Consider the following 11149-nt stretch of genomic DNA (forward strand, 5'->3'; position numbering starts at 1 on the left):
TAAGAAAGGCTTGTTGGATTTAAATATTGATTGCATATATATTGCAGCCATGAAATAGCTCCCTGATCTAAAATATTAACTATATTTTTATTTCATAATAATCCTTAAATTGTTCTTTTAAACTGCAGCATATTGGCTAGGGTATTACTAAGGAGGGCATCTGGAGGTCTGTGGTAAGTCATGGATTTGTCCAGTTCTCCTTAAGAATGGAGGGAGCATCAGTACTACAGGGAGACAGCAGGTAAAACTGAAAACTTTCTCATTTGTAGATGAGCCAAGTGATTCATGTGAGCTGCCTCCTCTGGCATGACCCATCTAAATAATTTGGTTTTCTTAGTATTGGTTGGACTGTGTTTATTCCTCAAGTTTAATTTTTCACTGTACTGTATGAGGTGCCTGAAACTTGGGTATTTGGGCATGCTGAATATTCAGCAGATGAATGTTAAATGTAGCCCATTGGGTAGCGTGTGTTTTCAATCTGGTGTGTAAGACCTTGCTGAGTTTCTGACATTTCCCTGGAGGAGGCAGGCAGTCATTATTTGATTGGTGAATGATGCCTTCTGAGTTAAAGGGTATCTTCTCTGTCTGCCTCTGGCATTCCCAGAGGGCTGGATTGCTGTTGCCATTGCCAGGGAGGTGCAGACCTTCAGAAGGGAGATTGCAGCTTCCCAGTTGGCCTACTAGACGAGTGCAGCATTTCTGGTGGCTGTGGTTGAATGGTTGAGCCATTCTGCCTTAAACTGCAAAACTAAAACATACACCTGTAGCTTTATGCTTTTCTGCAGTGTATTGCAGTGTATTGCAGTGTGCTGCTTCACCCCACAGAGATCACTGACGCATGGCAACACACCTACAGGTGACTTTCTCTACGTGAGAAACGGGGCTGAAATTCAGGAGCTTGTGCTGTTTCTGGAGTACCACCCCCCAGACTGCGGAGTTGTTGTTTTGTGGTGTAGTGTTTTGCATTACTATCATGGAAATTATTAATGCTTAAAATTAATTACTTAAACTTCCTCTGCTGTCCTTTGCACAGTTATCAAGTCTGCACGTGTCCCATTCTTGGTATTCAATAACTGACTTCAAAAAAGGTATTACTTCCTCCTCCTGTTAAGGCAGGATGAGGTCTCTATAGTTTTGTTATGCCCAAGTGGTGTAGTTAATTAGTGAGAACATTTCTAAACAAATTTATTTTTACTCAGATGAAATGCTATAATAGTGTAAAATTCTTAGTGGCATATACCTCTGTAGAAAAATACAGATAATTGAGTTGCAGATATTGAAGGAAAGAAGAAGACAGAAGAGAGAATGGTAATCTTGGCTGTGGTGAGGTTTTTATAGGTATTTAAAAGTCTCTGTCCCTTTCATCTGACAGTTATTTACAATATGTCTTCTAAGGCAGAAAGCTGTTTGGCAACATTTTCAAGGTATTGGAAAAAGAATATTCCCTCAGCAGCCAAAGGTAGTGTTTTTTTCAGATTGCATTCCTCGAAAAATGGATGTATTTAAAAGCAGGAGACACACTTGAGAATATTTAAGAATGATTTCTGCATTGCCTTTTCACAGTCTGTCATTTGTAATGTAATGTATTCAAAATATGTTTGTGTAATGAGGATTTTCCCTTAAAAGGGAAGAGCACAGGTATGTCAGCAGGAGCTCAGGTCACAGCTGCTTCTCTTTTATTAGAGTTTTGTGTGTCTGAGTCACTGCACACTATTGAAAGTTTCCACTAAAGGCCTTATTGCCATTTCTTCAGTGAAAAATAAACTGTTTTAGTTTGTGAAAAAATGAATCAAGAAATAATTAAGCTGTAAATGAAAGAAAATTAAATACAGTTTCTGAACAGAGGTGATTTTCCTTAATTTAATCTACTGTTATGCATATATTAATTTTTTTTCAACTATAGTTTCTTTCCTCTGAATTGGTTTATTTATTCGTCTTTTATTCATCTGGGTTTTTTTTCAGTCCAACTGAAATTAGTATGGTTGGACTGCACACCATAAACTTCTGAATTTTGCGTGCTAAAGAGTTTGGTGTCTTTCCATCTTCTAGACCCAGCACTCTGAATTTCTTTGTCTTTGATCTTTAACTTCTAATGTCAATTATGCTGTATACTTTTCCCTTTTGAAAAATTATATACAGAGTAATTCTGCGATTTGATGTACCTGATTAGCTCACTGATCACAAATTCCAGTGTGGGGATACTCTACTTTTTAATTGCATAAAGCAAATTTACTACAGGTTGTCTTGAGTCCCAATTATGTCAGTCTTTGATACAGTCTTACAGCAGCTCAACCACAGAGTTTGCAAGTGTTTTGTCTTCTTAAATGCATTTTACCTGTCTTGAATCATATTCCTGAAAGCATTATCCTTTTAGTAAGTGGGAAACTTACGGCTAAACCTGAACAATCCTGGAGTGAAACTGTTTGTCAGGGGAACTAGTGCTTGTTGGAGAGCTTTTGGAAGACTGCATGGGCAACTGAAACTAGCTGCAGTGGGATTACATTTGTCATCAATTGCAATATCCAACCTGAAACTGAACGGTGTGTGGGCTCGAGTGATGATTCAAAACATTTTGAAAATGGTGCTTGCCCAGAGGTGTGTTCCCTTCTCCAAAGACTTGATGCTCGCTATGACTATATTAGCCCATCTTTCAGTCCTAAGGAATGGTGAAGGTGGTTGGAGGTGTGCCTCAGGAGTATGGACCATCTGTGTTTGCCTCCAGGTGCTCATGTATGTAAGACAGGCCATGAAATGCAGACCTTTGTCCAGACAATAGTCATACTCTGGGTTAGTGCAAAAGGAGTTGTTAATACGTTTTATTTCATGTCAAGAAGATCTTATATGTAGAACTGAGAGAAAGCAAGGTCATGCCTTATCCCAGAAAAGTTTTTTTTAGTTTTCTCTCTCAATATTGCAAGGCTCAAAATGTTGCCAAAGGTAGCATCATGATTAGTATATCACCATTACAGAGCAGACAGACAGGCAGCTTATGACACATTTTTGCTTCAGTTAAGAAAAATAACAAAAAAAAAAAAGGTATTCTCTATGTTTCTTGAAACTTGCTAACAGATTATTAACTAGATGAACTCTAAGTACACAAAAAAATTAAGAGCCAAATACTCAGAGGCTATGTTATCTTGCCAGTGTTTTGTAGCGCATACAATATTTTGTTCCATTGGGTGTTTAGCCATCATCAGGGACATCTGATGATGTTCTGCCCTTGGAAGGTCAGGTTCTGAAATGGATCCATTCTAGGTTATCTGTAAGGCTGTTTCAGAGGTCTGTTTATGTATTACATAAATTCAGCATGCTCAGTAAGAGTGGAAGTCTGTTCTGCTGTGCAACAGTGTATCAACATTTTAAAATGAGCATGAAAAACATCTGAGCTTGTTATTAGTATTGCATGCAAAATAATGTAATATTCTATGCAATATAGACTTGGTCATGGAAATACAATGATATTTGCTGCTGTATGCCTACATAGTTTTCAAAACTAAAATTCAATGCTTAGCTAAATTGCTAAGCAGACTGGTAAATGTCCAATTTTAGCAGCCTAGCATATGTTTATAATTTTTGTTTTAACATATGCTATGTTGGTTGAACTCCCCTCCCCACACATACGGTAGATAAAAGCTGTCACATCACAAAATGGTGGCAGCCCAACTTTTCTAACATTTTCCATGGCACTTCAGAGTCTTGCATTAATTAGCTATTCTTGGATAGGAGACAGACTCTCATCTTTGTAGAATTTTGGTTTCAAACCAGTCATGTAGTTCGGTTTATGTATGCACTAGCCCATCTGTGTTTCTGCAGGCATAAGCTGGAACGAGCACAGGGCATAGGGAAGAGTGGTCAGCAGGAGTGAGGATGCCCTTGGCTCACAGATGCAAACACCTAGCAAATGGTCCTGAAACAGACACATTTGGTTTACCACTGGGCTCTCATTTGCTCAAACAGGAGCATTTGCTCTCTTTCACTTTCCTGGGAGGAGTGGGTGAGGAAAACAATGCTGGTGTACAGCCCTTTTCATTGTGAGCTGCTAAACTACCCCTCATTTCTCCTCCTTTTTCAAGGCAGGGGTAAGGAGGAATTTCACTGAGTCTACGATTCTTTCCTAAACCTCAGCTGAGTAGAGGGGAATTGTGACAAATACCACTCACTGCAACTGTGATAATGATGTCTTAATCCTTGCTGCACTGTGACATGGAAACCTGGATTTAGACATGAAAGTACATGCCTTAACAGTACAGCAACATGATCCCTTATCACATCAAACTGCTTTTTGCATGGGCTCCAAAATCATGATTTTTTTTTTGTCTGATGTGTTCTGTCTGCAGTTTCCCTGTTGTCAGGCTCCTGACTGTGGTGTGCTTGGCTGTGTGTAATGTCTGCTGGGCTGCTGCGTGGGGGATGATTGGTTTGCCATGGGGGGTGAAGGAGCCTTGCCCATCAACTGAAACTGCTGTAGAAATGTCACACGGTCTGTGGTAGAGGTCTGACATTGGCAAGTGGGATCACATCTGTGTCTGCTTTATCCACAGCACAGACTGGGTCATACTGATGCTTTCATCCTTGGGTGAAATGGATGACACCTCCTGCCCTCTGGTCTACCTTGAAGCTACTCAAAAGCTCATACCCAGTTGTAGGCATAGTTCCAAATGTATTGCCACAATGTAATGTATGATATCATCCCTATCAAAGATCTGAGTTCCTGCAGTTGTAGTAGACATCTCGGTATGGAGATTGAGGCACAGGGACTTGAGGCTCATGTAGCTTCAGAGGAGCTGCTGAGGTACCCTGGAATGTGTCAGTGGCAATGTCTGGGTAAGGACCTGTGTAACAGGAGATGGTGGGGCTGGTGCTTGCATGTGCACCTGCAGTGCTTTGAGAAGCCCCACCAGGAGCTGTGGGCAGGGCAGCCTGCTCCCAAAGCCCTGTATCAGCCCCCAGCTGCAAGTTGGAGTCACTGTCAAGCCTGAAGCGCATGACCCACTAGTGATGCTGGTGGAGCACTTTGCCATCTTTGGATCTTAGGTGCCAATAGTGGTTATTCCATGTTTATTTCCTGTTTATGTGTTTGTTTTCAGCTACAGGACCTGCAGCTGCTGTTTGGCTTGCTGTGCTTGTTAACTGGCTGGCAGTCCTTGCCGTGGGATTCGGGTTTTGTTAGTGTGCACAGAAACCAGTTTTATTGCACTGCCAAATAATAAGCATGGTGAAAATGAAGGAAGAAAATAATAAATTTAAATTGTGCTTTTGCAGATATTTAGATAAATGTCTACTAGAAATGACTATTTATTATAAGTGAACATAAGTAATTAGTGTATCCTTAACACTAGGTATTTATCGCTAGAAGAAAGGTAAAGTGATTTCTTTATTTTTCAGTGTTGCTCTTTGCCATGGTAAACATTACTTTGATTTGAAGATTTTGTGCATGGTGTACAGAGTGTAAATGTATTTTATTTCTTTTTTCTCTGTGGCTTCTCTCCCCAAATGTATCTTATCAACAGTTGAGCTGAACTAAGTCTAATGCCATTTTTCTGTAATGACCCCAAAAGAGGGATACATGAGTCTGTGGTGGGAGAGGAAAGCAGCAGTGTTGGTGGAGGACTTCAATATCTCTGGTGTCCTGTGTGCTACCATGTCAGTGGCTCCTTTACTGCTTGTTTCCTGTAGTTTGCAGCACTTGGACAGTGGATAACTCATCAGAAAACATTGATTAACTGTAACTTTTTTTTCTTACTGCTCACAGTATATTTTGCTTCAGATTAGAATAATAATGCAGGTAATAATGCTATTTAACTATTCAAGGCACAAGCGTAATGTTAGAATGAAAACTGATGCAAGTTCATCTGTAGGTTTTTATCTTGCACAAATTTATGAGGAGTATTATCACTTGCTCAGAAAAATTAGTGTTTCTGAACTATCAGAAACTGGTAGCAGTGTTGCTCATTACAAATACTAAATATCATCAGATGAGCCCTTAAGAGTCTCCCTTAAAAATCATGAGCCTTTAAGTAAACAAATGAATAAAAGATCCTCTCCTCACCCCCAGCACTTATGGTTCATGTTCTAATTTCTTTTTCCATAAATTTATAATCATGAGAACTCTTTATGTGAAAGTTAAACTTCTCATGTGGTTGTCTGATTCTCAGAGCAATGATATTTAGGAATGCAGCAAACATCACGAGAGTCACGATAGTCATGAGAGTTTTTTTGTACTTTACAGTTATGTACAAGTTTTGAATTAAATTTTTTAGAAAAATAAGTATATGGGCAGATGGTGATATTTACTTAAGGGAAGCCGAATTCATTATCCGACTAGAACTGGGTATTTCAAGCAGCTGTTTGAAAATGAGAACTCACTTTCCATGAAGGAGAACGTATGTTTCGGGAAAATGGAGCCTCTTTTCACAACGTAAGACTATCCCTTGTTTAGCCTGTGTCAGAGGGGTTTCTGCTGTGTGTGTGAATTTATCTATGGAAGAATCTTCTCAGTAATTGTCAAGAGCTAATTTAGTGGAGTAGTTTTGTAAACTCTTAATTGCACCCCTGTCAAAGGGAGTCCTTCTTAAAAGTTTCAAAACTAGATGAGTTGTAGCTGCTCTTTATTTCTGAGGATATTCAACCAGAAAAAGGATTAAACCAAATATTTAGTAATCTTATGCTGCCCTGCCAAATTTAATTTCTGTCTACCCAATTTTCGTTTATTTTGATCGATTGAGGTACAATTCCTTCATGAAATAAACCTATAGAGAACATCTAGGTGTAAGGCAGAAGAAAGACAGACAAATATGGACATAGACATTATCTTTGGCAGATTTCTATTCTATCTGTGTACATGCTTTGAAGTTTGAGAACATGAAAAATAATCTCATCTTGTTTGTTCTTAATTTACACTTGCTTCTCTTATGCTCCTATGGAAAGCTACCCAGATACTGTAATCTTAACATAAAGGTGGAAAGGTGTCCCTTGAAGACTGTGGTGTATTCATTGCTGATGTCCTTTCTTCCCCCAGTTCTTTAGGATCATGTCTACAGAAAATTCGTTCACCCAGAAAACCCGTGGCCCTGTATTTTTCTTGGTTCATAGAGAATTACAAGCCAGTTTGTTTGGAGCAGGTGCCTTTCCCCAGTCACTTCTAATGCATCTGTTTTCCCATTCCATAATAAGCAAATTTTAATGCTTAATTATTTCACAAGAACCTATGCTAATATTTCTGAAGCCCAACTATAGATTTTCAAGCAAGTTTACATCTCAGAATATACTTATGCATTTGGAGTGACTGCAAGTTCATCATCTTCAAAACTCTGTTTTTGGAATTATCTCTTTGAATGCTACAGAGTAATACAGCTGTGTACACATGAAGCCCAAAGCCTGTTTGTAATCGGGGAGGATGTGTAAAGATGACCCTTCGGTAGGAAATGTTCAAACATCTTTGAGAATCTCATTACTTCATCACCTTTCTGATGTCTGACAAGCCTGCCTGCCCAGTACAGCAGTGGAGGCTGTGAAAATAGCCATTTTGGGAACATATGGAAAAACGGGTTTTGTGCTTATCCCAAAATGCTAACATTCACTTTGACTATATGGAGCCTTTATTGTTAATCTTGTGCAATACTCATATGTGAATTTAATATGCTGTTTATATATAAATGTATGACTTGTGGTCTGGCCATCTGTTTTTTCACAGTGGTTCAGTAGTTTGAAAGGTTAAACTGATTTTGTTTGGCATTAAGTAAGAATTAGTGATGATCGTAATAGTGTATGCCACAGGCATCAGGTTGATGTGGAACGTGTTCTACAGCTTTTGCTCTTGTAGGAGGTGGTATAACAATAAGTTAATGCTTGGGGGTTTATTACAAGCAAGTTCTGACTACTGAAGTTAAATTTCTGAGTTTCTCGTGAGTAATAATTGGCTGTTACTTCCTATTCTAACCAGATGAAAAGTACTGTTTCGAAGGCCTGATGTTTATTCAGCTGTAAAGAGCATTACCTGGAATGGGGTTAAGGCTAGGTCTAGAGTTGTTAATGCTGATGCAGAAGCCTGATAATTGAATAAGATATCTTAGCTGAAACTTGATCACAGGGGTACTTTTCCTCCTCTGAAGTCAAAATATTGGTTTATAATGGGAACTTTATTATACTAATCAAGCAGACATTTGGATTTCATGTCTCCCTGAGATACTGGCAATTCCTGCAAGAGGACTGAAGTTCCTAACTCAAAAATTTGTAATTGTTTTTTTTTTTTCTTTCTTAGATCATAAAAAAAGTTTACAATGGCAATGCTCTGGAAATTCATGAGAGTAGCTAAGTATTCTAAAACAGCTTTATCACCGAAAGTAAAGGTAAGAGGAATTGCCACCCATTCAAGGCATTCTTCATCCAAGTCTGTACCTTCAGATTTTGTTGCTAGTGCACCCTGCTCAAATACTGTGGAACTGCTTGGTAAAGCTTATCCTCAAGATGACTACAGCAATGTCACAGAGAAGATTCTTTCCAAGGTGGGGAAGAACTTGCACAACAAAAAACATCACCCTCTGTGGCTAATCAAGGAGCAGGTGAAGGACCACTTCTACAAACAATACATAGGACGCCATGGGACTCCACTCTTCTCTGTTTATGATGCTCTTTCTCCCGTGGTTACAGTACAGCAGAATTTTGATAGTTTACTTATCCCACAAAACCATGCCAGCAGGAGGAAAGAGGATAACTATTACTTGAATCGTGACCACATGCTAAGAGCACATACATCAGCTCATCAGTGGGACTTGATACACTCTGGCCTAGATGCCTTTCTGGCAGTGGGAGATGTCTACCGCCGTGATACAATTGATAACACCCACTACCCAGTCTTCCATCAGATGGAAGGAGTTCGGCTCTTCTCCTGTCATGAGGTAAGAATTCTTGAGCTGGGGAAAGAGACTTTGGGTAAGTTGCACGATCTTCTATTTACTGTAAGCAAAGTTCATGCACATAAGCTTATTATAGCAGCATGTGTTATACTGTACATTGATAAAGATCAAGTGATTGATCATATAGTAATATTTTTATTTGCAAAAAGTATAGATGGAAAATGTTGAATTTGAAAACAGCTATAAACTTCCCCAGAAAAGTGTGGAAAATGGAAAGACAATATAATTGAAAGTTAGCGAAAATAAAATATAATCTGAAAGGAAACAACTTAAGCTAATTATCTGCATAATTAAATTCTAGTTCTGTCACAGCTCTCTTCTTGTGAGATCATTTTACCAAACACTGTCATATTTGAAGGACTTGTGGATGTGAGTTGTTGCAGCTACACCCAAAGCGCAGTTTTTATTCCGTTGTCTGTTTTTGTTGTAATAGCACCAACCTTCTGTAAATGAGTGGCGTTTTTTACGGATTCCTTTCATTCTTCATCTCGTCCTAAAGCTGCATTGAGGGATTCATCTGCTGCAGCTGCTAGTTATGTGTGCATGATGTGTGCACAGTAAATTCATCAGAGTCCAGGGGCATCAGCTAAAGAGCTCTAGGTAGATGTCCAAGACTCTCAAGTTTATATATTTTGTTGGCACAGCTTGCATGTTCTGCAGATGCTTGGGTGTCATTAAGTACCCTGCTGTATCATTGATCAGTGGTAAATATAAGCCAGTTTGTTTTCCAAATAGTAATTGATTTGTATAATTTGTGTTTGCTTGTAGCAATACTGCCAAATTCACATTTCTATAACTAAAACCAGCTTATTCTAATAATACTGAGATGTAGACCGTTCTTAATGTGGCTGCCAATGGATGACAGGAGCTTGGCAGGGAAGCCTGATGCATTTGGATGCCTGAGGGAAAACTAGGATAATCATAGAGCACTGCTTTTCTCTGTGATGGAAAGGGTTTGCACTGCTTGCACTGTTGTTTCCCACCCCGTGCGGCCACTGCATCCTCCACTGTGAACACATACCTGCCTCTGCAGGTGTCCCCTGAGCTGTGTGGTGTCAAATCCAGCCTGCAGCTGCTTGGAGATGGAAATCTTGCAGACTTATCCAATCTTGTTTGTTTGCTGTTCTTTTCCCATGGGCCTATTTCTGAATGCAATCAGGGTATATGCAAGAGACAAATGTACAATACTATATTAAGAAAATGCCATTTCTTAGTGGGTTTTGTGCATGACAATTTTCTTATTTTATTTGAGGAGGAGTTCAGGCATTCAGATGGAAAGATTTTATCTGCCACAAAACTGTAACATCAACATTTTTGCAGGATGGAGTTTCTGCAAACTTAGGTGTGATTGATCTAATTATTGAAATTGTTGTTAATGAATATGCCTCTTAAGAAACTGTGGTTGTAATGACAGGCTATTTCTTTCTGCTCTACAAATTTATTAATGGGAATAATAGGAATACTAGGATGTTAATAACCAAAACGAGAGTTAGAGAAATGTTCACTGACATATTCTATCTAGAAATACACAATGTGTAACAACCTAATGCATTGCATTGTAGATTGCGTGTTTCTCTTCCTGTTCTTTATTTTTCCCCCAAGAAAATGATTGAGATGTTATTACAGAACATTAGTAGCTGATGGATTTGAAGTTAGCTATGTGCTGGGAAATGTGTGTTTCTCTCTAAGGAATGAAAATCCAGTGGCCTCTCTGTACTGATGGAAGAAGAATGGTGGTGCAGTGTACAGTGTGTAACGTCATGTTTATTGGGCAACGTGCAGAAGTTCTAAACCCAAGCATGATCTGAAGCATCCTTTTTTTTTGCTTCAGTTCATGATTATATACTGATAGAGCCTTGCAGTATATAACACTTTTTACAGTCATAATCACCAGAGCCTCATGGAAAAAACTGAATCTGTAATTCTGAAATTTCACTGGGGACTGTTTCTGTGGTTTATATTCTGGTTGCCTGTTCAAAATAATCCATATTTAAATAATTCCAGGAGGAACTGTCTGAGTGGAACAAAGACTAAATAGAGGTAATACTACATGAGAGAAATATTCTTATATTAATTTATTTAAGTTGTAACCCACTGAGCAGAAATGTGTGAATGTCAGGGCCTGTTACCCTTGTCTCAGACATTTCATTCATAACGAGGCTGCAATCTCTGGTGAGAGGAAATTTGCACAGTACTAGGGACAAGAATCTTTGGACCTAAGGGAAGAACTTTTA

At 38.9% G+C, this 11149-nt stretch overlaps 1 protein-coding gene across 1 annotated transcript; it reads left to right on the forward strand.

The window, feature by feature from the left end:
• Window positions 1-8272: 8272 nt before the first annotated feature.
• On the forward strand, window positions 8273-8931 carry FARS2 (phenylalanyl-tRNA synthetase 2, mitochondrial; the record flags this gene model as incomplete). The annotated part of the gene is made up of 1 exon (XM_009083531.1): window positions 8273-8931. A coding segment is annotated over exon 1 (652 nt), but the record flags the coding sequence as incomplete, so codon positions are not given.
• Window positions 8932-11149: the final 2218 nt, after the last annotated feature.

This window comes from Acanthisitta chloris, unplaced genomic scaffold (assembly GCF_000695815.1).
Source record: "Acanthisitta chloris isolate BGI_N310 unplaced genomic scaffold, ASM69581v1 scaffold12871, whole genome shotgun sequence".
Taxonomy (NCBI): Eukaryota; Metazoa; Chordata; class Aves; order Passeriformes; family Acanthisittidae; genus Acanthisitta; species Acanthisitta chloris.